The 25,052-nt window shown below is 42.8% G+C and overlaps 1 protein-coding gene across 1 annotated transcript in view; it reads left to right on the forward strand.

Annotated features, from left to right (window-relative positions):
• The first annotated feature begins 571 nt into the window (after positions 1–571).
• Positions 572–25,052, forward strand: part of GADL1 (glutamate decarboxylase like 1) — a 133,997-nt gene continuing 109,516 nt past the window's right edge. The window contains exon 1 of the mRNA XM_031469819.2: positions 572–783. Within this exon, the coding sequence (XP_031325679.1) occupies positions 747–783 (37 nt within the window). The 5' untranslated portion in view covers positions 572–746. The remainder of the gene's footprint in view (positions 784–25,052) is intronic.

The following is a 25,052-nucleotide window of genomic DNA, read 5'->3' on the forward strand; positions in this document are numbered from 1 at the left end:
TGCGCCCTTCTAATTCACCGCCTCTTTCTGCTCTCCACCACCGGACCACGAGGTGCCTACCGCCTTGACCGGCTCCATTCCATAGTTGGAATTTTGCAGAGGCAAAAGGGTGAAATCGGATCGGGGACCAGGCATTCGCTTGTGGAACTCTTAAATGTCAAGGCAGTACTGAATGAATGGGGAGCGGATCCTGTTTCCCGCGGCTGCCCTAAAATAGGTTCCCTGAGCGGGTGGCCTGCTGGAGGCATCATATTTAGCTTAGGGCTTCTCTGGCCAGATCGGACCCTGCGAGGTGGTTACTCCAAAAAGGTTGGACGCTGGAAAGGTCACAGGTCAAGTCTCACTCGCCTGCATCGTCCAGTCTCTACCCCGGGGGACTGCCGGGGGAGGGGGGGATTCTCCCCGCCCGTTCCTTCCCTGGCAGATGCCCCGCGCTCCCGCACACCGTCCCCCAGCCCTTCCCAGCTTGGGCAGAGGGACCCTGGCCCCGGGTCAAGTGGGCGGCAGGCCGCCAGCAGCTCGCCAAGTATTAATAGAGAGGCGCCGGCCGCGGGAGGCTGGCGCCGGGGCCTCCAGAGGCGAGCGAAGGCAGCGCGAGCGCGTCCCCGTCCATCCCCGCGCGGTGGCGAGCGCCGAGCGGCTGCCGTGCGCACCTGCGGGTCCCCAAGGGGGGCGCTCCCTCGGCAACTGCAACCGCGGCCTGGACTGTGGGAGCCGCGCCCGGGCCACCCGGAGCCGGAGCAGCGATGAGCCGCGACCCGGACCGCGAGCGCCCGCTGGACGGTAACGACTCGCGGGCGCCGCGGCCTCTTAGCCTTTAACCCGCCCCACGCGGGGTTTAAAGACCGCCCGGTGCCGGTGGATCTGGGGGACCAGGAGGAGGGTTGTTTATTTTCCTGCAAGGTGGCTGGTGTGGGTAGGAAGCCCCGCTTTTCCTGGATTTCTGCACCCTTTTTTGCTCCTTTTCGGGTTATTTTGAGGATTAAAGAAGTCAACTTGGATAGAGCGCGGGTAGCCGCGCTCGGAACGCAGTGGGCTCTGGGTGGGCTTGTCAGTCAGACGCGTGACGGGTTTCAGTGCCCGGCTCGCTGCCGCTGGTTCCCCAGGACATAGTAGGAGTCCCTTCCCTTTAAGAAAGATGATTTTTACTTCTGCTTTGAGACTGCCCAGCATCAGCCCCCCTCGCCCCCCTCGCCCCCAACCCCGCTCCTCCACAAACAGGCATTAGAAGAGACTACCTGATCTTACAGAGTGAGTGATGCCCTGATGTACTTCGGATTGGAACTTGGGGGTGAGGGACCCGGGATGCTAGTTGTTTAAAAAAGGCATCCCGCAGCAGAATTCTCCAAACTGCCTCCAGAACTCTGGTGTCATTTAGCTCTGCTGTGAAATAATGGTTACACGATTCTGCGAGGGAAGCGTTTAAGATTGCTCGAACTTGTGTTGAAATACTCTGAACCTTTTTTTCCCCATCAGAATTCACCTATTTGCATGTTCGCTGAAGATTTCAAACTAGACCCCTTCCCTGCCTCCGGTTACCCGCTGGTTATGAAGCCCTGCTCTAAAAGGTCATTATTGTTGCTATCCAGACATTCACTAACTAGTTAGTTGTTGACCTTTTAGGAGGAGTGCTCCTCCTGGAATAACTCCTGTTCGCAGCAATAACCCTTTTGGAACGTACTGAACACGACTTAATGAAGCTGCTGTTAAGTTGAAACTCTCTAGGGGCTGCAACTCAACAGGTGAGCCAGGTGTACTGGCCAGAGTTCCCTGTGGATCAGCGATTTTCAGGGTGGGGCGTTTTGCACATTAGTTGGCAAGGCAAGAGTCACTGTGCTCCAAGAAACATTTCATTCCTTCCTTCCACAATCCCAAGGAAAGACATCATTATCCTGGGTCCCCTTTTGAAAACGTTTATTTTTTTTTAAGTTGTATATTTGTTGTTTTCAGTAAAACAATAACATAAAAAACTGGCATTTTGTGGAACGTTTTGTAAAACTGTTACTTTTGTGTTTCTATGGGCAGCACACTGTAATTTTAAGACAAATGGTTATTTGAGGACTGATCGATTCATTAGACTATTGATTTTTTTAAAATTCCTAATAATATGGCAGGCAAGACAGAGGGCAAGAACAGGCAGGATAATTGCATCTGACTACCTTAGCTCTGCACTCTTGGTTTTGTTTTATTTTTAATCATAATTCCTGTTTTAAAGCCACAAACCCTTTAGAACTCTGCTAGAAACTTAAAAAAAAAAGTATCCAGTCTTCCTAAGTTAAGCATATGTCCTTGTCACCAGGTATGTCTGTGGCTTGTGATGACTTCAACAGGTGCTGTATATGAATAGGGAAGTGCCAAGTTTAACCTGAAGTCTGAATTTTGGAGGATACCAAAAGGTTCAGGCTGCTGTCAGTCTGGGTATGCCTGAGCAGGTGACAAGGCGACAACATGTCTAATAACATCTAATTGTGCCAAATGTTTGCTATGACATCTTAAAAGAGTACAGGGTACGTATCTGTCAGACTCAGTAAATTTCCAAGTATGTATAACAAGACTGCAGGAGGTGGCATCTGATGAGTATATTAAATGACGCTCCTGTGTTTAAAAAAAAAAACGCTTGAGTATCTGTTATAGAATATACGTTATGGAAGAACACCATAGGGAAGCCTGTTGCTGATAAAGAATTCTTTTTTTAATTCCATTTTTGTTTTGTCGTTTTTTTTTTTTTTGGGGGGGTGGGGGATAATTCAGCTTATTTATTTATCTCACAGAAGTACTGGGGGTTGAACCCAGGACCTCCTGCACGCTAAGCACGTGCTCTACCACTGAGCTCTACCCTCCCCTCTAAAGAATTCTTATTCCACTCTTCATGCTTTGATCCAGTTTGTAATCTGGCCGAAGTCCACCCAAGAGATATTTAGGCAATTAATTCTATCAGACTCAAATTTTAGTTCCATTAGAAAGAAAGAATTCTTTGGACTCACATAACATTTTCCCCTATGGTTTGAAATAATAACAAAACCTTCCCCATAATTCAGCTTGCAAAGTCATTGTTTTTATTTTATTCAGCTTTGATTCTTGTTGAAACCTTTAAAAATGGAAAAAAAAAAACAAGTTTTACTGGTAAGGAACAGAAACTTTTTTTCTGTGGAAAAGCTGACTTTCATATACTGTTGTAAGTCTGGCATGTTGTAATAAAATTGAAACCATGACATTCAGGAACAGCGTTCCGGTGTAATTTTTTTTGGCCTCCTCTATATCTCTCTGTTTTCTTCCCCTCTCTAAACTTTTCACTTTTTATTTACTCCTTCCTATCATCATTTAAATGAACCCCATGGCAGGTAAAATCTATCACCAGTGGCTGATCCTTCATTTAGGATAGCAAGGGCTTACATTTATTGGACACTAACCTGCACTGCTGAGCTGTAAGCACTATTTTCTCTACCCCTCACTAGCAAGTCAATGGGAGGAGAGCTATTATGGTCTGCTTTTTTTTTCTTTCTTTCTTTCTTTTTTTTTTTTTTTTTTTTTTTGAGAAAACTGAGGCTCTGAATGAGTGGCTGTCAGCTCTGAGTGTTCAGTCCAGGTGTCTAACCCCAGAGTCCACGCCCCTAGCACCTAACCCGGGGCCTGTGCTGCCAGCTGGGCTGTGATGTTGAACACCCACAGGTGGCATACGGCAGCATCCTTTGCCCGCCCATTCAGGGACCACAGGAAGAACGCTGGAGAGGCTCCTGGAAAGTGGCTCTAAGCTCACTGCAGTGACAGCAGCATCCTTCCCTCTTCCTATGGATGGGAAAGTTGGGAGGAAGGACTGTTGATATTCAAAGGGCTGAAAGTGGCAGCTCCCCCTGCCTCTCTGGCCAGGGTACTGACGGGTGCTTTGCCCCTGGGGCAGGAATCCTCTGGGCACTAGGAAGGAAGGGCAGCTTGGCCTTTCTGAGGGAGAGGGCAATGCCCCATGGGACACTCTCGATCGGCCCTTCTCCGAGCAGGTTTACCAGGGCTCCGATCTTTCTCAGGCTACAGCAGATAGGTCCACATTAGAAGGCAGTGCCCAGGGAGCAGGCAGGCCCTCAGCAGACGAGAGCTGTTCTCTCCAGGTAACTGTGGGAACAGAGGAAGGAGAAGAACACATATTGTATACTCTGGCTGTCAGCCTGCTCTGACGTGTATCTCTGGATACGTGATTGAAACTCTGTGAGCCGGTTTCTTCATCTGTAAAGTAGGGTTAGAAACATCCACTGTTCAGAGTCAGACTCACAGACTTACAAAACAGTTATGGTTACCAGGGGGGAAAGAAGATAGAAAGGCATAAAGTAGGAGTTTGGAATTTGCAGATACTAGCTACTATATATAAAAGAGATAAACAACAAGATCTACTGTATAGCATGGGGAACAATGTTCAATATCTTGTAATAATCCATAATGAAAAGGAATATGAAAAGGAATATATGTATATATACTTATAAATGAATCACTATGATGTACACCAGAAATTAACAACAATGTAAACCAACTATACTTCAAGAAAATAAATAGATAAAATACAACCAGTAATAAGAAATATACAGTGTCCAGCAGGTAGCAGGCTCCCCATAAACAAACTTATTATGTCCAGAAAATAGGATGTAGGGGTTAGTGGGGTAATTGGAACGTGTCAGCACTATGCAACTCTCCAGACAGATAGGGTTAGGGTAATATCCATTCAACAGCATGGCGACTGGGCACTGGCTACCTGCTGATGCAGGCAGCCTATCAGATGTGTCAACAGACACACAGCTGTGTGTGTACTTTGGTTGCTACTACTGTGTCTTGGCAACTTTGGCTTTCATTTTGCGGAAAGACTGAAGAGAAGTTAATTTATAAATTAAAAGAGAAAAAGGAGTTAGGAGTTTAGGTGACTTGTGGGGAAGTGATTTTCAGAAAGCAGTTTGGTCCATGCCACTATGGAGTTACCCTCACCATCGACTCTCAAGACTTTATTCTTGCTCACTGATTTTTCTAATGTGAGTACTTTGGTAAACCCTGTATTGTCTGTACTGTAACACTTTTTAGAGTGTTTTTTGTAATTGTTTGTTTATATCTCTTTTTCTTGCATAAAATCCATGAGGGCTGGCATCATATGTTTCTATTTGTTGGATCCCAGCACCTAGCTAAGTGTCTGCAGAGTAGGCACATAGATTCAACATATGTTTGTTGGATAAACAAATAAATGCATGAATGAACAGGAGAGTGATGGGAGGTAACAAGGCATGATTCCTGAAATCCTTTAGTCCTTGTTGCTTTTGCATTTAATTCTTGGATTCATATTCCCTTTTTCCTCCTCCAAGTTGTTTATAACAGTAAAAATTTGTATGTGTTTACATGCCAAACAGTAGGGTGTTATTTAAAACATGTAAATGCCCTTTCATTGGATGGCTTAAATTATGGTAAGCTGTAAAATGCGATGTGAAGGCATGCTGTTTTTGGAAAATGTTTAAGTGTTGCAAGAGGATTTAGATGGAGGGATAACAAAGGATTAATAGGTGTTGCCTCTGGATGGATGGGATCATGGATATTAAAAAAAATTTTTTCCCGCTCGTTCATGTTTCTGATCCTTATGTAGTGAACTTGCTTTCTCTTATAAGGAGGAAACACAATATAAGAAATATGTATTATAAAACATTATCAAAAATCACTTACACTTCACTACCTAATCCCTTGTCACTGGACACTTCAATTGTCTTCTCAACTAATTTTCCAAATTTGCCTTCCCAACTTGTTTTGAACATTTAAATAAGTTCCAGAATCTCCGGGTTACAACATACCATAATTGACTTAAAGGAGATGAGCAATTGAAAAAGAAACTCAAAGTAAGGAAAAAAAAGTAACTCAGTGCCAATGACAAAGATATTAATGTCGCCATGTTAAATACATTGTTTTGGGGGAAATCATAGTCAAGCTAACTTCTGGTCTCCCCTCTGCCCTGGGCTCTCCCTCCTTTGTTGTGTAATGATGTTATGCCAGTTCATGAACACCTGATTAGTAAGTGTTCCCTGTGTTTTGTGTCTGTACTTGAGTTGCTTTCATGGTGACCACTGCTGAGTATCCTTCCCCTGCTGGCAGGGTTAGTTAGTTCCAGAAACAAGAACTTTGTGAAGCAGGGTGATATCTTCCCCTTTTTTTCTTTTTTAAAGTTACCATTCTTTGGGAATAGAGCTGTGAATGAGTAACATTTCACCTTAAGTATTTTTTTTTCTTTTTTCTAATCAAGGGATAGTTGATGTACAATATTATATGTTTCAGGTGTACAACATAGTGATTCATAATTTTTTAAGTTTATAGTCCATTTACAGTTATTATAAAAGACTGACTATTCTCCCTGTGTTGTACAATACATCCTTGTAGCTCATTTTATACATAATAGTTTGTACCTCTTAATGCTCTACCTCTGTATTGCCCCTCTCCTCACCCCTCTCCCCAATGGTAATGAATAGTTTGTTCTCTGTAACTGTGAATCTGTTTCTTTTTTTGTTATATTCATTAGTTTGTTTTATTTTTTAGATTCCACATATAAATGATATCATTTAGAATTTGTCTTTCTCTGTCTGACTTATTTCACTGAGCATAATACCCTCAACGTCTGTAAGTATTGTTGTACATGGCAAAATTTCATCCCTTTTTATGGTTGAATAGTAGTCCATTGTGTGTATATGTATATGTGTGTGTATGTATATATATATATCACATACTCTTAATCTATTTATTTGTTGATGGCCACTTAGTTTGCTTCCATATCTTGGCAATTGTGAACAATGCTGCTACAAATGTTGAAGTGCATGTTATCTTTTCTAATTAGCATTTTTGTTTTTTGCTGGATATATAGCCAGGAGTAGAATTGCTTGGTCATATGGTAGTTCTATTTTTCTGTAGTTTTCTGAGAAACCTCCATACCATTTTCCACAGAGGCTGCACCAATTTACATTCCTACCAACAGTGTATGAGGGTTCCTTTTCTCCCACATTCTTGCTAACGTTTGTTATTTGTGTTCTTTTTGGTGATAGCCATTCTGTGTGTGTGAGGTGACATCATTGTAGTTTTAATTTTCATTTCTCTGATGATTAGCTATATTGAGCATATTTTCATGTGCCTTTTGGCCATCTGTATACCTTCTTTGGAAAAATGTCTATTCAGGTTTTCTGCCCAAGTTTTTATTGGGTTGTTTTTTTTTCCTGATGTTGAGTTGTATGAGCTGTTTGTATATTTTGAATTTTAACCCCTTACCAGTCATATCATTTGCAAATATTTTATCCGATTCAGTAGCTTATCTTTTCATTTTTTTGATGGTTTCCTTTGCTGTGCAAAAGTTCTTAAGTTTAATTAGATCCCATTTATTCATTTTTGCTTTTATTTCCTTTGCTTTAGGAGACAGGACCCCTCCCCCCCATTGCTGCAATTTATGTTAAAGAGTGTTCCTCCCATGTTTTCTTCTAGGAGTCTTATGGTTTCCAGTCTTACATTTAAGTCTTTAAGAGCCATTTTGAGTTTATTTTTGTGTATGGAGTGAGGGAGTGTTCTAACTTCATTGATTTACGTGCTGCTGTCCAGTTTTCCCAGTGGTTTCCAGCACCACTTATTGAAGAGACTGTCTTTTCTCCATTGTATATTTTTGCATTCTTTGTCATAGATTAACTGACTATATGTATGAAGGCTTATTTCTGGGCTCTCTACACTGTTCCACTGATCTGTGTGTCTGTTTTTGTGTCAGTCCACACTGTTTTGATTACTGTAGCTTTGTAGTTCAGTCTGAAGTCAGAGAGCGTGATTTCCCCAGGTGTGTTCTTCTTTTCTAAGATTGTATTGGCTATTTGAGGTCTTCTGTTTTTTCATACAAATTTTTAAAATTACTTGTTCTAGTTCTGTGAAACATGCTGTTTTGCATTTTTAATAACATCATTTATAATGTTTATAAATGTATAAATAATAGTTTATAATTTAACCAACCAAATATGCATTCCTAGACCTAACAATTATGTCTTACCCATTTGAAAAATTGTGATATATCTTTTAATTTACAGATTTACCCTCCTGTCCTTTTCTAGTCATATGATTAATTTTTGAAGATTCTGGGCCATTTGGTTTATAGAATTCTCCACAATTTGAATTTTGCTGCTTTTGTGCTCGTGGGTCAACATTTCCCTTGAAGAATGCCTTCTTTTGAAGTCCAGTGTATGCCACCCTAGCCCTCCCCCTTTCTCAGTCCTCTTAGCTAAGTTACATTTCCTAATCTGACCTTAAAATTCTAGAAACAACCATAAAGTCATTTTATCTATTAGCCTTTTTATTATTAGGCAATAAAACGTTTTGTTAAGCCTCTCCTATTTAGCTCCTCAATTCTTTCATTAACATCATTAAGCATTATAATGAGTTGGTTGAAAATTGATGCTCTCACTAATTATTTGAAATACTAGTAATTTGAGGGCATCATGGGGCAGCTTTATAAAAATTTATATTTTAAGCCCTCTTTTGACCTATATTCAAAAATTTTCATACTTTCTACTGTTTTTTGATTGCTTAATTTTCAGGCAATTATTTCTTGTCTTTACTGTTAGTATTAGTAAAATGTAGGAGTGCATTAAATGTTTAGAAATTGTATAGTTTGAAAAATATAAATGCTAAGTTACTTAAATTATAGTTTACAGAATAGGTAAGAGTCCTTTTTGTTAAAAATAAGAATTCATTTATACATACGGAACTGGAAGAATATCTACATGGGGATTAAAAGTAGTTAGTGGTGTATGATTGGCTGGATAATGGATTTTTTTCCTTAAGTTCTTTGGCTTATCTGTATTTTCTACGGTGAGTCTGCATTGCTTCTGACAGAAAATGGTTTTAATTTTTTTTTTCATTTAATCTTAAACGTTTTTGTCATTCATTCTAGGCCAGGCTTTCCAGCTATATTCTTATGGTTTTGCTTTTATATGGTTACACAGGCATGAATGTCAGTTCTATCGTTCAAATGAATCCTTACATTGGAATCTAAATGTGTTCTTGTTAATCCTCTGTTGCTGAATACTCAGGTTGTTTGAACATTTTTTTTTTATCACAAATAAGATACAGGAAAAAAAAATAACTGGCTGAAAATTTAAAATATAGAAGCAAAAAAAAAAAAAAAAAGGGAGAACTCTACTAGTCTGCAAAAGGATTAACAATGTTTTAAGGTTTATTTAATAGAGAGTTGAAAATTTACCGAGGAGTGCATGAGGATTACCCATCCCTAGAAATCCAGTGACTGGAAATATTTATTTATTTTTTGATAAATCATTGTATTGACCAATTTGCATTTTTGTTTTACTTTTATATACATTTTTATTGACCTACAGTCAGTTTACAATGTTGTGTCAGTTTCTGGTGTGCAGCACAGTGCTTCAGCCATACATGAACATACATATGCTTGTTTTCATATTCTTTTTCTTGACCAATTTTGCATTTGGTAAAGCTGCTGTTGGCAAAACAGTAGGCTGCTGTCTGGGTTGTGAGAGGGAAGGACAGGGTTTGAGCTTTGATCTTGAACTAGACCAAGGCTAGTTTCTGGCTCACAGAGCAGCAAGGCCCCTTTCTGAACATGGGTTCACTTCCCAGTATGGTGGAGGTAAGAAACAACACTGCTTACCTCAGGGGGTTTGGTGAAAACAATGGGAAGTACCTAGCACATTGAAAATACGTATTTCCTACCTTCCTCCCTCAATAAATATTTATCACATTGAATTATAGGGATAAATATGGATGGAATTCTATGGGGAGTATGTTTTAAAATAAGACTTGGTTTAAATACATTTTCCAAACCATATAGCAAATGCACTCTAATGTGAGAAAAGTAGACCTTTGGCTTTTATCCCCCCTAATAGGGTAATTGGGAAAGGACAGTGATGTTCAAGGTTCTTGCTGCTCAGAACTGAAACAGCACAGGCAGAGACTGTAATGGAGAAATACAGCATAGGAGAGAGAGAGAGGGATTTTTACCTTTTTTTTTTTTTTTTTTTTTAGTTGGATTGTCAAATGGTGTAACTGCTATGAAAAACAGTACAGAGGTTCCTCAGAAAATGGAAAATGAAACTACCATATAGCTACCAGTTACTCCACTTCTGGATAAATATGCCAAATAATTTGAAACAGGGTCTTAAAGAGAAGAGTGCTGGCTTATAGCAGCTCTGTTCATAATAGCCAAGAAGTGGAAGCAACCCAAATGCCCATCAGTGGATGAATATATGTACTAAATATGGTACATACATAGAATGGAATGTTATTTAGCCTTAAAAATGATAGAAATCTGTCACATGCTGCAAGATATATATGAATCTTAAGGACATTATGCTAAGTGAAAGAAACCAGTCATAAAAAGACAAATACTGTATAATTCCACTCATATGAAGTAGAAAGTAGAATGGTGGTTATCAGGGACAGAGGGTTAGAGGAGTGAGAAGTATTTAACGGGTACAGAGTTTCAGTGTTTCAGTTCTGCAAGATCAAAAAGTCCTGGAGATCTGTATCACATCAGTGTGAATACACTTAACACAGTGAACTCTATACTTAAAAATGGTTATGATGGTAAATTTTATGTTGTGTGTGTTTTTTTTTTTACCACAATAAAGAAGAATTCCCAATTTAAAAATAAATAAACACGCAAACAAAAATACTTTCAAGGATAGAAAAATGTGTAAGATAATTTAAAAATTTACTTGCCTGCCTGAGAAAGTTTGACCTTCTGTGTGTATCTTGACATTGCCACGGTGAGCACTGAATACTATTGTAACACTTCTCAGAAGTCGAGATGCGTCCATCTGTCTCTTGGTCCCTTCACTGAATGATGTCAGATTGCTGTTCTTGAATTCTTGTTTCTTCTTCTGTCCTGACTGTCCCCTTCATCATGATTTCCCATGAGTGTCAGCTGTATTTTCTTTCTCCTAATAAATCCTAGTAGCATTTTAAGTCACTATTTGCCACACTTACTCCAGTTGCTTGGTTATCACCTCATCTTGGTTTTTTGGCTCACAGAAGTTTGGAATTGTCCATGATCCAAGGTAGATTGCCCCTGAATGAGGTCGGAAGAGGTCTACAAGCAGAGGTGATCAGTATCTGCTCCCTTGCCATTGTTCTATTTATTTTGCATTCCTCTGTATTCTTGTGTACATTCTGGATGGTGGACCTTGCCAGATAAGGAGCTTCCATACAGAGTGTGTGTAAATGCAAACATATTTCTATGTACACATATGCATGAATAATTACAGCTCATGTTTACAATTGGAAGAAACCAATAACATTTTATTGCTCAAGAGATACACATGTAAACGGAGGTGGCAGGTAAGTCCCAGTTTAAGGGAGAGTTACAGCTTTCTACTCACCAGACTGCACTGGGAGTATGATTCATCCCTGACCCTCATGGAAAGGACGGTTCCAGCATGTTCTCTCCCTCCTTGCTCTGTTTCCATTACTCCCATCAGCTGCACCACTAAGAGGTCCACAGTACAGCTGACAGGAGGCCGAGCAACTGTGCTTCCCTCTTTTTTACATTGTGCATGATTCTTTTAAGAGCTTTATTGAGGTACGATTTCCACATCATAAAACTCACCTGTTTGTGCAGTTCAGTTTTTAGTAAATTTTACGAGTTGTGCAACCGTCACCACAATCCAACTTTAGATCATTTCTGTGGATGTGATATTTCAAAAAACCATTACTGTGCTTTTCTTCTGCTACTTCTGAGTACCTGCTCTTCTCTGCAAGTAGATGTCTGCCTGAGACAGAGTATGATCTTTACAGGTAGAATGCAAAGGGCAAGACAGTTGCTGATTGGATTACTATGGTCAAAATGAGGGTCTCAGAGCAAAACAATAGTTTTGCAAAACAGGCTATTGCCCGGAGACAGGACTTTCTAAATTCTTTTAATTCCCCTTGAACTAGACCTCAAAGACAAAATCATGGAGTTTTGTCCATAGTACAGAGAAGAGTCCCTTTTGCACCTTTAAAGGGTATCCATCAAGCTAGGGTCAAAAAAGAGAATATTTAATGTAAAAAAAGTCACTGAAAAATCTCCACTCAAGACATGAAGGGATAAGGGGGCCAGAAAAAGAGACTGAAGCAAGATAGGCCAGTACTGACAGACTTATTACTTGAGATCGAAGCCAGGGACCCTGGAGGGGCAGTAAATCATTTATGTATATGGTAATTTAATGGGAACACTGAAGGTAAAAACAGAGATCTTTACCATCTTCTCTCAGAGGAGGCCACCTGGCAGCCTCTTCAAAGTAAAAGAGTGATGGCTCCCTGAAGATGATGGATGAAGGGATGGAGGCTGGATTTAGCTCTCCAGGAGGTGGAGGTGACTCAGAGAGACCCCCTTGTCCTCAGAGGAAGGTAGTTGGATGGAGTACCTTTGGTCCTCCCAAGGGTCTGTCTCTTATGAGAACAAAGCAGAAACAGTGGGATAGACCTGCTCTGTTAAGGAGCTGGTGAAGGACAGGGTATAATCCCAGAGGGGTCTGCATTATTACCAACAGCCAAGGTGAGGCCAATTCAGGAAAAACGGATGTGGGGCTTGAGGAGGGCTGTGTCCCAGGTCTCGGCTGAGTCCCTGGGACACCCCGCCAAGTGTGGGTCCTTGGCTTTACGCAGGAAAGAATTTAAGAGCGAGCCACAGTTGAGTAAAGGTAGATTTATTTAGAGAGATACATACTGCACAGAGTGTAGGCTATTTCAGAAAGCTAGAGAAAGGCCATGAAATGTCAGGGTTGGGTGCTCAGGTTAAAGCAAAAGTAGATGCACACCCCATAGACAGAGTGTGGGCCGCCTCACCCAGAAGGGAGAGCGGCCCTGAGGTGTGGGGTTGTTAGTTTTTATGGGCGTAGCTTCAGATGCTAACAAGTGGGAGGATTATTCCAGCTACTTTGGGAAGGGGGCTGGGGTTCCCAGGAATTGGGCCACCACCCACTTTTTGACCTTTTATGGTCAGCCTGGGAACTGTCGTGGCACATCAGGATGCCATTTACCACGGTAATATAGTGCAATGAGCATATAATGACGCTCCAGGTCTACTAGAAGTCAAATCTCCCGCCGTCCTGAGCCTCAAGGTCTACTGGGAGTTGACTCTTCCACCATCCTGGTGTTAACTGCTGGGTCATTCCTTGAATGACTGTGCCCTGCCCGCTTCCCTCCTGTCTCAGGGCCGCCTTGGGCAGGGAGCACCCGCAGTATCTGACCAAGATGAGAGAGAGGAGCCCACGATTATGCCTCAGCCATGACTGCCAGAGGGGAAGGGAGTGAAGCTGTAGGCCAGTGAGATTACCCAGAGACAAGGGTGCCAGGGTCCCTGCCCCTCCTCCGTCCTGAAGTGGAGTATCACCTGCTTTCCTCCCTGTGCAGCCAGAAGCCATCAGGAGGACGATTAGGAGAGAGGGCAGTGAAGATCTGAGAGACCAAGCATTTTTCCTGAGCATTGTAAACCTGAGCGCTGCCTCACGGGGCTGTTTAATTTACTGCATCTGACCAAATTTTAACCAGATTGGACTAAATAGATTTTGTTACCTCCTTCCATCAGTGGAGACTCCTGGGGAGCATAAGATTGATTAGAGACCCTGAATAAAGACACAAGCAGACCTTTTTTATTTACTTTGCTTTACTGCGCTTCCCTGATACTGTGCTTTTTACAAATAGTAGGTTTGTGGCAACCCTGTGTCGAGCAAGTCTATTGGTGCCACTTTTCCAAAAGCGTTTGCTCACGTTGTGACTCTGTGTCACATTTTGGTAACTGTCACAGTATTTCAGACTTTCCCATGATGATTCTCACATTTCTATGGTGATCTGTGCTCTTGGACGTTACTGTTGTCATTGTCTTGGGGCACCATGAACCATGCCCATACAAGACGGCAGCCTGAATCTATGAGTGTGTGTGTGCTGACTGCTCCCTGGACCAGCCGTTCCCCCATTTTCCTCCCTCTCCTTGGGCTTCCCTATTCCCTGAGACACAGCAACACTGAAATTAGGCCAATTCATAACCCTTCAAAGGCCACCATGCTTTCAAGGGAAAGGAGGAGTCTCATGTCTCTCACTTTAAATCAAAAGCTAAGAAAGAGTGAGCTTAGTGAGGAAGTCGTGCCGAAAGCCGAGATAAGTTGAAATCTGGGTCTCTTGCACCCAACAGTTAGCCAAGTTGTGAATGTAAAGGAAAAGTTCTTGAGGGACATTAAAAGTGCTACTCAGTGAACACGTGAATGACAAGAAAGAGACGCAGTCTTTTTGCTGATAGTTGGAGTGGTCTGGATAGAAGATCAAGTCAGACACAACATTCCCTGAAGCCCACGCCTAATCCAGAGCCGGGTCCTAACTCTCTGCAATTCTGGGAAGGCTGAGAGAGGTGAGGAGGCTGCAGAAGAAAGTCTGAAGCCAGCAGAAGTTGGTTCACGAGGTTTAAGGAAAGAAGCCGTCCCCATAGCATCCAGGTTCAAGGAGAAGCAGCAAGTGCTGATGTAGGAGCTGCGGCTAGTTGTGCAGAAGATCTGGCTCAGGTCATTCATGAAGGCGGCTCCACTGAACAACACAGCGTCATTTAACCAGAGAGGTTAAACCACTACTTGGCAGCCACAGAACCATGTAGGGTTAGAATGGGTGCTAGGAGCCCCTTGTTCCAAATTCCACAGTGTTCTTTCTGCGCACATTGTCAGAGCAGATAATTAAATGCAAGAAATCAACCCTGCAAAATACTGATTAAGTCAGAGCTGGATTTATATTTGTTTCCACCAGCATCTGTGGTATCTTGGTGCAGGGCTAGTGATTTCAGCGTCCAAGAGCTTCCTAGTGGGAAATACTGTAGAGCAACTATCTAAATCATTTGATGTCAGCAAGCTGTTATTAAATATTAAAATCTGTTTTGGTGATTTAGCTGCAGCATTGACGAATCTCACACTTCCACACTCCCTTTTCTGTCTCTTAAATATATTACTAAATCCTCCCTTTGTTTAAGTTTCCTAGCTGATAAGACTGTTCCCAGTTCAGCACTCTGGATGCTGTGCTGTTTGATCTCCTAATACTTTGCATCGACTTACAAAATCAATACAGACTTAGTTGGTATTTTATGACCTATCTTATCTGTTCTTTCAGATGCTATGTGGGGAAAAAAAATACATCCAGGGAACATATTTTCTGCATACGCGTTTTCCTCATGGTATATTCTGCTGTGCCATCGGCTCAGCTTTATTTCAGGACCTAATTTGTATGAAGCAGTGATAGAGGAGAAAGGAAATCTATGAAAAATTGAATTTCCTAGTATTTGTCAGTAGTCTTATTTTTCAAGTTGATGGCACAACAAAAGAGAATTTTCGAAAGTAATTGTGGAACATACATATGATGACAGTTTTGCCCGAAAGTGTTCAATACAGTATGTCAGCGTAGCAGTTAATTGTTCTTTTATTGTTTCACCTGTGTTAGTCCAGTCTCCCTGGCGAGAGGGGCTGCCTGGTTTAGCGGAGAGAGAAGAGATGTTGCAATCGATCACCGTTTAAATATCAGCTCTGCTGTTTGCTAGACCAGCTGTGTGACCTCCATTAAGTTAATTAACCTCTTTGATCCTCATTTCCATATCTGTAGAATTGGGCATGCTACTTGCCTCATAACGTGTTATGAAGATTTGCACAAAGACATGTAAGTACCTAGCCTAGTGTTTGTCTGGGCCACAGGCACTTAAAAAAATGGCAGCCACTTGTTTTGATTTGTTTTTTCCAGAAACAGATCGCGAGTCAAGGATAGGTGGTACCTTTGGAAGGTGGTCCCAGGGAGGCAGAGAATAGTTTACAAAGCAAGGTCGCACGGTGGGTGGCTACAGCTTACTTCCGCTGGGTGGGTAGGGTGTTGATGAAGAACACACAGCTCGGAGTTACCGTATGAAGGACAAGAGGGCTGGAGGTGTACACACCGATTTCTGTCAGTTGTTGGCTAAGTGATGCTGACACGGGTATTCACTTTTCAGAGCATCAGGTCTGCCATGCAAGTGGGCAGAATAGAAAGGCCGCAGGCAAAGAGGTGAAGGTGCTAGCACTTGGAAATCAGAGAGCTTGCGCATGGACAAGACCCCGGAAGGACCCCCCACCCTACTTTTGTTAACTAAGATTACATTTCCTTACTGGAGAACTTTTGTTTTCCTAGGTCTCCATCGCTTGGTGGGCTGAAGCCGCCTTGTATCAGCTCATGGAAGAGTGTCAAATATTCAGAAATCTTGTAAACCAATCTGTAAACTATTGATACCTTGAAATTAGCTTGATGGGATTCTGCATACCATAGAAGTAGGCGAATGCTATCAGTCGGGGTCTTTTTCTCTTCAGAAACAATTTCAGCAGCACACCACTGTCCCCATCCCTTGTCTCCCAGTAGATGGAACATAGGAATCACATGCACAGGCTCGGGAATCAGATAGATCTGAGGTCAAATCTGAGCTCTGACATCTTTTAGCTGTGAAGCCCTGGGAAAGTGACCTAACTTCTCTGAGCCTCAGCGTCCTTGTCTGTGAAATGAGGATGTCTATAACCTGAACAGCTGTGATGAAGATTAAATGTAAAGACATGTTGTGAGTAAGGAGCACTGTGGAATAAGGACTTCATTATTGGAATGAACCCTTACACGATTGTGGGAGGAGCTGTGAAAGCAAAATTCCACAAGGGGAAGTTAGAAGTCAGAGAAAAGTCACTCACCAGCCCTGCTGAAGCTCTGCCGAGAGTGGATATGAGAGAGCTTGTCTGGAAATCCGTGAGTGCAGGCATACACAGCTGCCAGTGTGACTGTGAAAGGACCTGGCGGAAGAACGCTGCTTCTCTATGCAGCTGCCCTCTCTGGGGATCAAGAACCACGTGTACAGATGAGAGAAGAGACTGAGGCCAAGCTGCAAAGTACTAGCATGTACCCATCACTGTGTCCTACCTCCAAGACTGTCAGCAAGGGTGCTTCTTCACTTCTGTCAGAGAGCAGAGCCAAGAGCCACAGAGAATACTGGGCTAGGGAGCCACCCCAGAGGGCAGAATCAGACCCCCTTCAATACATGCAACGTGCGCCTTGTTAGATTTCAGAACTGCTCCGGGTCAGTGCCTGGCCCTGTGCCCTCAGTCTTTCCGGGGCAAGTTGGTGGCAGTTATCCCGACCTTCACACTATTGTGTGTCGTGTGTGGTGTCGGATAACTTGTGTTTTAGTTTATGGGTTCCCTGGACCAAGAACAGCTGCAACTGAGCAGCCCTGTCTGCCTGTGGGCCTGAAACAAAAAATGAGATCCCAGAATCCAAGTCTGTTCTATAATGGGATAAGATTTGGGAGGTCCTGGGATAGGAATGAGCATATTTTGTGGACGGGAGGAATGAGAGTAATTTGTGGTCCGAGGGTAGACTCTGATGGGTTGCAAAGATGGCTGCAAATCCTTTCCTTCCTAGGATGCGTACCACTTTGCAACGTGACGTTGCCTTCTGCCCGCAAGAGGTGAGCTTTGTTCCTAGATCAGTAAGTACAATTTTCCTTGTGCCTTGTTTTGACCAACAGAGCAAAAGTTAAAAAAAAAAAAAAAAAAAAAAAGATGTGACATCCAGTCCAAGATCTTTCAAGAAGCTTTGTGGCTTTTGCCTTCACTGTCTTTGAACCTGCTGTCACCTGCTAAAGAAGGCCAGTCTAATCTCTTGGATAATGAAAGCTTGCAAGGAGAGTGCAGACCAGCTATCTCATCTTCCCACTCTGAGCTCAGCTCCAAGCCGACACACAAGTCGTTCTACGTTTTGGGGTCATTTGTTGCACAACTATAGATAATTTATACACCCTCCCAATAAATTATTTTTCTGCTTAACTTCACCAGAGAGGGTCTTAGTATTTTGTATCTTCACAGGGTTGTTGTGTGGGTTAAATGTACTACTGTTGGTAAAGGACTTATCAAAACCTGGCATGTAGCAAGTGCTAAATAAATGGTGGTTGTTATTATGTGAAATTGGTTCTCAATGCTTATGAGAGTGTCATGTGGACAGCCCTTAGAGGACCTGATAGACCTACGAAAGGGACTACACAAGCATCAAACAGTCTGTGTGCCACTAAATCACAGTTCCCTCAAATTCAAAATGAGGACGTTTCCTAAACTATCTGTATGTGCCTGTCAGGCTCAAAGATCCCTTGATCCTACACAAAATTGGCCAAAAACCAACCTTGGCACATCTTATAGATGGAGCCAAACTCATGCTTCGTTGGGTCTCAGCTGTGGAATAGCCCCTGCCAATGCCTTTACAGTTGATTTTGCAGCGTTCTGTGAGCGCCTCATTTATCAGCAGAAGAGTAGCAATGAGATGTGTGGGCGTCCCCGGAGCTCCTGCATCTGCCACACCAGGGGCACTATCTATAATGTAGTTTATGTGACTGTGTTGGCTTCCAGGTAGGTTAGCATTTTTGGAATATTTGCTTTGATTGTATATGGAGGGGAGGCTGTTTCTGTGCGACATAACGGATGAGGAGGAAGATGCTGGTGGTGGCCTCACCTTCTTCTCAGCATTACTGAGCAATTCATCCCTGAATCCAGATTTGCATTCCCTACTTAGCAATGGGTATTCCCTGCAAGGAAGAGTCCTCCCTCCTTAGAAGGTGGTGTAGACCCTCTGTTTCCACTTAAAGATGCTCCTTAGGGAAGTCTTCTTGCCATTCTAAGCAGCTTCTCAGTACAGTCTTTCTAGTCTCATGTGATAAACTCCACAAAGGGGTTTTGGGAAGCGTAGTCCTCTGCACTAGAGGGTGGCCACGTGCGAATGTCACAGCACGAGTGTTGAACCACTAAGGAGCCGAGAGTCATTGCCCTCTACTGACCTAGAGACCTAGAGGGTGAGCCCAGGCCAGGAGGCAGAACCCTGGGCACAGATGAGCATCCCATCAGAGTTAATCAACAGATCATGCAAACGAGGCACCCATTTATAGCATTTATTTAAATCCTCATTTAAATTGCTGGTTAAATGGAATCATTTAAAATCCCAAAGTCAACACTTGGCAAATTGGTTTTAAAACTATATGCTAAATTGTAGCACATTGCAATTTAATACATCATTCCAAGATAATTGCTTATTGCTTTAGGAGTACAAAATATGCGTCCGAATAGTTCGGAGTGGTTGTTAAGACACAAGAAGCAAATATGTTCTTATTTGCCTTCTTTGGGAAAAAGGTAGAATGTGGTCATGATGAACATGATGTCTGAGTGCAGGCTGTCCGGCTTTAAATTCTAGCTCTGCCATCTCTCTAGCCTCAGTCTTCCTATCTGTAAAATGGAGTTAATAAAGATGATTTCTGAGAATTAAATGAAGGAATCCTTATAAGTTACCTAGCTCAGTACCTGCAAATTTCCAACAGTTGTTAACAATTATTATTTTCTAAGTACAATTATATTTTTGTTCCCTTTCTGCCATACTATTATTAGAAAAGACAAAATTGCACAAGCAGCTGGCATTATATATATACATATATTTTATATATATATATATTTATTTTATATATATGTATATTTTTTTGGCAATGCTATTCTAGATTCTTTGTTAAGACAGTACTCTACCCATTGGTCACAAATATCCTGACTTGGACTTAAGCGGCATATTTTTAAAAAGAGAAAAAAATAACAGTATTCTCTGAGAGTAACTTGGATGACCTCCAAGTTTTGGAGAATAATAAAAATAGATGGGAACTCTTAAGGTCCAGAGAATATACTTACTAAGCTGTGTCTAATTGGTTTTAACTTTCCTTAGTTGGAAATGTCTACAGAAACCATATTCGGAATATTAGTTATGGTTCTTTGGTTTCACAGAACACGGAATGACTTATGCTCACTAACTGGGGGAGTTTATTGGAAGGATTTTAGAGAACTCACAGAACTGGAGTTGGATAAGACAGGAGCCAAGGCAACTGGAGATCTGGAAGATTCGGGACTTGGAGATACCTTAACTGACAGTACTGCCAAGACTGCATCCTGAGTGGGGAGAATGGTTCCAGCTGGAATGCTGGTTAGACCGAAAAGTCCCCAAGCAAACAAGCAGACTCAAAGTGGGCACTCTCCCTACTCAGGCTTAAATCTCAGAAAACACAGGCGTCACTGATAAAGCAACAAGTCTCATCTAATGTTTCATAAGTATATGTAGTGGGAAGCGAGATGAAGAGTCAGGGAGGGTACAGGGTCAAGATGGCAGAGGGGGAAATGCCAATAGGAACTGTGACTACTGGGTGGTGAGGGGCGGGCAGTGGCTGATGAAGAGGGCAAGACTCAGGGAGTGCAGCTCCTGGGAACACGTGGCACCCTGTGCAGTGGCTCCTGCTGAGCCCAGTGAAAGCACATGGTCCACAGCCATGTTCCCCAGCCTGGGGGTGAAATTTACTACCTGGCTATGCCAGTCACGTTTTCTCAGGGAGCCTGGCTGCATGCAAGTCCTTGTAAGCTGAAGCTGTACCCATCAAAGTTCATAAAGTGTAGAGAGGAGATGGTGGGTGGGGGTGCTTTTGAGACCTGCCCATCAGCTTGACAAGCTAAGACATACAGTATCGGCCTATAGAGCTTGTCAAGTAATGTTTTCTCAAGCAACAGGAGTAGATGTCTTGGGAAATCTTACTCTTCTGAAAATATCAGAAGGTTACCCAATTTCTGGCCTGGTGCCCGGTGAAAGGAAAACATTTTTGTTTTTTTTTAATTAAATTAAAAATTAAAATAAAATTAAAATTAATTAAAATTAAAAATAAATACATTAAAAATTAAATTTAAAGAAGTAAATAGGATTTACAGTGCACCATACACTTATTAGCCATTGGCAGGGCACTGACAGCTATTTTTTGAGCTTAGAAGAGATACCTGACTTAGAAAACTCCAGAACAGACAGATGTCTTAGCAAACTTTTTTTTTCCCAGCTCTATTTTTCTGCCCCTCCCCCCCCCCCCCGGCTCCCTAGAGATTCTCTTTCAAGACTTTTAGCAACTTGAGAACAGAGACTCTGTGTTGTTTATTTCTATATCCCCAGGCATCAGGCTGGGCGCTTGGCACACAGTAGGCTCTTACTAATTTATTAATACATACCATCATCTTTCCCCATGTTTTGTTTCTCATCCCCATCTTGGACTGGCCTGCTGGGCTCTCCAGGTCCTGACCTTCAGATGTCCCTGGATCCCCAGGGTCTTTGGCACATGTTTTCCGATGAGTTCCTTGGCCTCCCAGCCGGATGCCTGGATCCACTCCTGATCCCTGTTCCTCTTTCTGTCCTCTGGAAGCAAGCACTGTTTCCCTAGTGCTGGTTTGCTCTTAACAAGGAAAGACTCTCGTGTGGGAAGCTTGGCTCATACTGGCAGACTTCCTGACCAAGACCTAAGGCTATTCATTCTCACCTCTACCTGAGCCAACACTGTAACATGGGCGCTGGAAGAGGTTCACATTGATGCAGCCACAGTCGTCCCCACTTCCTGCGTTCTTTGCTCTGCTCTGGCACTGGGCTCTGGAGCTCCAGACACTGCCACATTCAACCCTTCCAGTGGCTCAATGCGCAGTAGGCAAGGCTGTTCTCTCCACTTGCTGGATAAGAAATCTGGACCACATGGAGGTTCAGTAACATGGGTAAGATCACAGCTGCACAGTTAGAACTGGGGCCAGAATCCGCCTGGTTTCCAAGCTTAAGCTTTGAAATCAACCGGGGTGCTAATGGAAGCCTTATTAATGGCATCATGGTGACCAGAGAACGGGAAATACAAAGTCACTATATTTAGACCTGGTGAGACCACACCTGTGCTATGCCTCATTTATCAGATGGAAATAAACTGACCAGGACTACCTACCAGGGGCCATCAGATCCATGAACGACATGGAAGCAGTTTTAACTGGCAAAATAAGAGATTTACGTGAGAACTGATAAAGGTCTTCACATGTTTGGTCCGATATACCTGTCTACTGTAAAAGCCTGAGAAATGACACAAATGCACATTTGGAGTCACTGGAATGTGCATTCCAGCTGTCAGCGGAGTTGCCACCTAAAGAAGTGATGAGGTTTCATACAATTATTTTTATCATTTATTACTGCAGATATTTAAAGAGAAGGCAAGTCTTCTAATTCAGAAGTCTTCTCTGATACCTCAACTTTTTCTTTAGCCCTACGCCTTAAACCTGAATGTCTACATTGTTCACATTCAAAACATTTTGGTGGTGTCCTGATCACAAGGCTCGACACCCACTATCTTCTATTGTGTTCTGAGGCTCCCAGTTACCCAAGTCTATTCATCTTGCTGTCACTATTAACTCCCTAATGCTGCTTTGAATAACAAAGCTGCCCATCAAGCAGAGTCTTGTTGCTGCTTAATAGAACTTCAATGTATTATTTACCCCCGTTTCACTACTTACCAGCTCTGTGACCTTGGCCAAACTAATTAAATCCTCTGTGTCTCAGCTTTTTCAACTATAAAACTGAGTAACTAACTGGAAATTTTTGTAACAATTAAATTTGTAAAGTCTGTAAAGTTTGTAGAGCAGAGCCTGGCCCCCAGTAAACACTCTGTACGTGTCTTGTACTCTTGTAAATTTTCAGCACTTAACTCCCCAAAGAGATTTTGAGGACCTCTAGGAGATGATTCGGTTTCTGTCTTTAGCCCCCAGCCTGGTATGTGGCACATGGAAGGTGACTAATACATATCTGTTGAAATGAATGCGTGATTATTCAGGGATGAGAGAGAAGCCAGACAATGGAAGATGTTAGATTTTGGAAGGATCTTAGAGGTCAACCAGAGCAGTGGTTCCCACACCCACCTGCATGTTAGTAAACTTCAGTACTAGTATATTTATATCTAGCAAATGGTAAATAGATATAGTTAGATATAGAAACAGTAAACCTAGTAAATGATAGATATTAGATACAGCTGTCAGTCCTGAAATATATCATATCTATCAGTACTGAAACAGACTAATTAGGGTGCAGCCAACCCAGCACTTTCCTGAGATCATCTCCTACTTTATAATCAGGAAACTGAGGCACAGAGATGATGGGTTATTCCAGGATCAGAGACCCTGAGAGTGACCAACTGAGATGAGAACTCAGCTCTCCTGATGTCTGGGCCGCTGGGTTGTAGAGAGAATTTTTGGATTGTATGAAAGGGTGGGATAAGATGACTCTCCAAGATAACTACACAGCAGCCAGTCCATCTTCAAAGAGTTGTTGGGTGCAACAGTGGAAATGTTTTCTGGGATGTCCAGAACATTGAGACATGGATCCTTTCTGTGGGCATTTATAATCTGTTGCAAGCAATAAAACCTCGACACAACCACAGAGCAAGGTGGAAAGGGACAAGTCGGGAGGTCTGGACGGCTGCCCATCCAGTGTGGGTGGAACCGCATGACCACCGTCTTGTGTCCTGAACCTTCGCCGGGGCCATGCCTTACACTGTGGCCCCCTCTTCCCACTCTTCCACAGGGGTAACTCGCCAGCCTCTTTAGAGTTCATTAATTCATTTAATCCTATGTCAGTGAAAGAGGCCACTGCTCAGCGTCTGAAAGGGCATTTGAAGCTGGATTTGTTTGTAAGCAAGGCAGAGCTATGCCTCTCTTTGAACAAAACAGAAGTTGAGTTTATATCTGGGTTTGGAAAGTACGGGGTTGAGGAATTGGTGGAAATTCAGAAGTCAGAGTGTTTATGGACCAACTAACTGGCTTCCACATTTGGAAGTGTGGTTCCTGCAGTGAGACTTGTGGATGGACTGACTTTCAGAAGTCACATGACTATGGAAAAGGACAGGAGGGGATGGAGAGAGTGGCCACCATGAGAAGAATGGTGTGGGGAGGAGAGTGTAGCCCCTCATCCATGGTGTCCTTTGATAATCCATGCCTCAAAGTCAGTTTTCCCAGTTGGCCCTGTTCCCCAGGTTCTTGGAGCTCCTACTGTCCCTTCTCTAGCCCATGAACTGTGTCCCAGGCCCATCCTTTCCCTCCCAAACTTGTCTCCTGCGCGGTCAGGTCTGGTGACCTGCGATGACATCTCAGAGACGGGAACAGCATCACTGAGTGGCTGAGGGAATCAGGAAGGGCTTCTTTTATTTAAAAGCCAACAAATGTTTATCAAACGCCTACAAACTTCCAGGCAGTTCTTGGGTGTCGTGGAGCAGACACAAGCTCACGTCTCCGTAGAGCTGAGCCTCTATCAGAGAGACCTGTTTCAATAAGTGAATCAGTAAGTCTGTGCTGTATGTCGCATGGTGGTCACTGCCCTTGAGTCAAATTAAGCAGAGACAGAAGGTGGGGGAGAGAAGTGGGTGCAGGGTTTAACAGGGTCATTAGGGACCCCTCGCTGAGAAGCCGGTGTTTAAGGAAAGAGCTGCAGGATAGTGTGGAGGCCAAAGTGGGTGGCCCTTGCTGAGCTAGGAGGACACTAATAAGAGATGAGGTTTGAGATCCAAGAGGTAATGGGGAAAGGGGCTCCTTTAAAGCCTTAACGGTCATTATTAGGGCTTTGACTTTCAGTTTGTTGCGATAAGGAAGGGGTCATTGCATGGTTTTATTAACCACCGTCAACTCTAGCAGTTAGCGTAGAAGTCCCGGGCGTGCATCCCCCGAGGATCACAGCTTGCCCTACTGTGCAGTCTCCAGACGGTCTTTTCCAAGCCGGGCAAATGTCAGGGAGGAAGAGACACATGATCACATCTGGTAATAGAAATAAAACCTCTCTTTTAAGGAAAGAGGCATATGCTATATTCAATGCTTTATAGTTTTTTAAAATAGTATTTTCTCCTGTATAATTGTTTGAATTATGGGGATTTCCATAACTGATGGCTGTGGAGAAAGAGATGATTTAAATTTCAATTTCACTCCTATTCTTGTTGCAAGTGGGTGTCTGACGTGTGTGTGTGTGCGCGCGTGCGTGTGTGTGTGTGTGTTTGCGCGTGTGTGTGTGTGTGAAAGAGAAAGAGAGAGAGACTCTAAGAAGGCTGTGAAGGGGCTGCTATTCCCCGGGCAATAAAAACCTGAAATCCTACTAATGAGATTTAAAAAAAATCGAACACTTTTTCTGTGTATTTAATA

Source organism: Camelus dromedarius, chromosome 17 (genome assembly GCF_036321535.1).
Source record: "Camelus dromedarius isolate mCamDro1 chromosome 17, mCamDro1.pat, whole genome shotgun sequence".
Taxonomy (NCBI): domain Eukaryota; kingdom Metazoa; phylum Chordata; class Mammalia; order Artiodactyla; family Camelidae; genus Camelus; species Camelus dromedarius.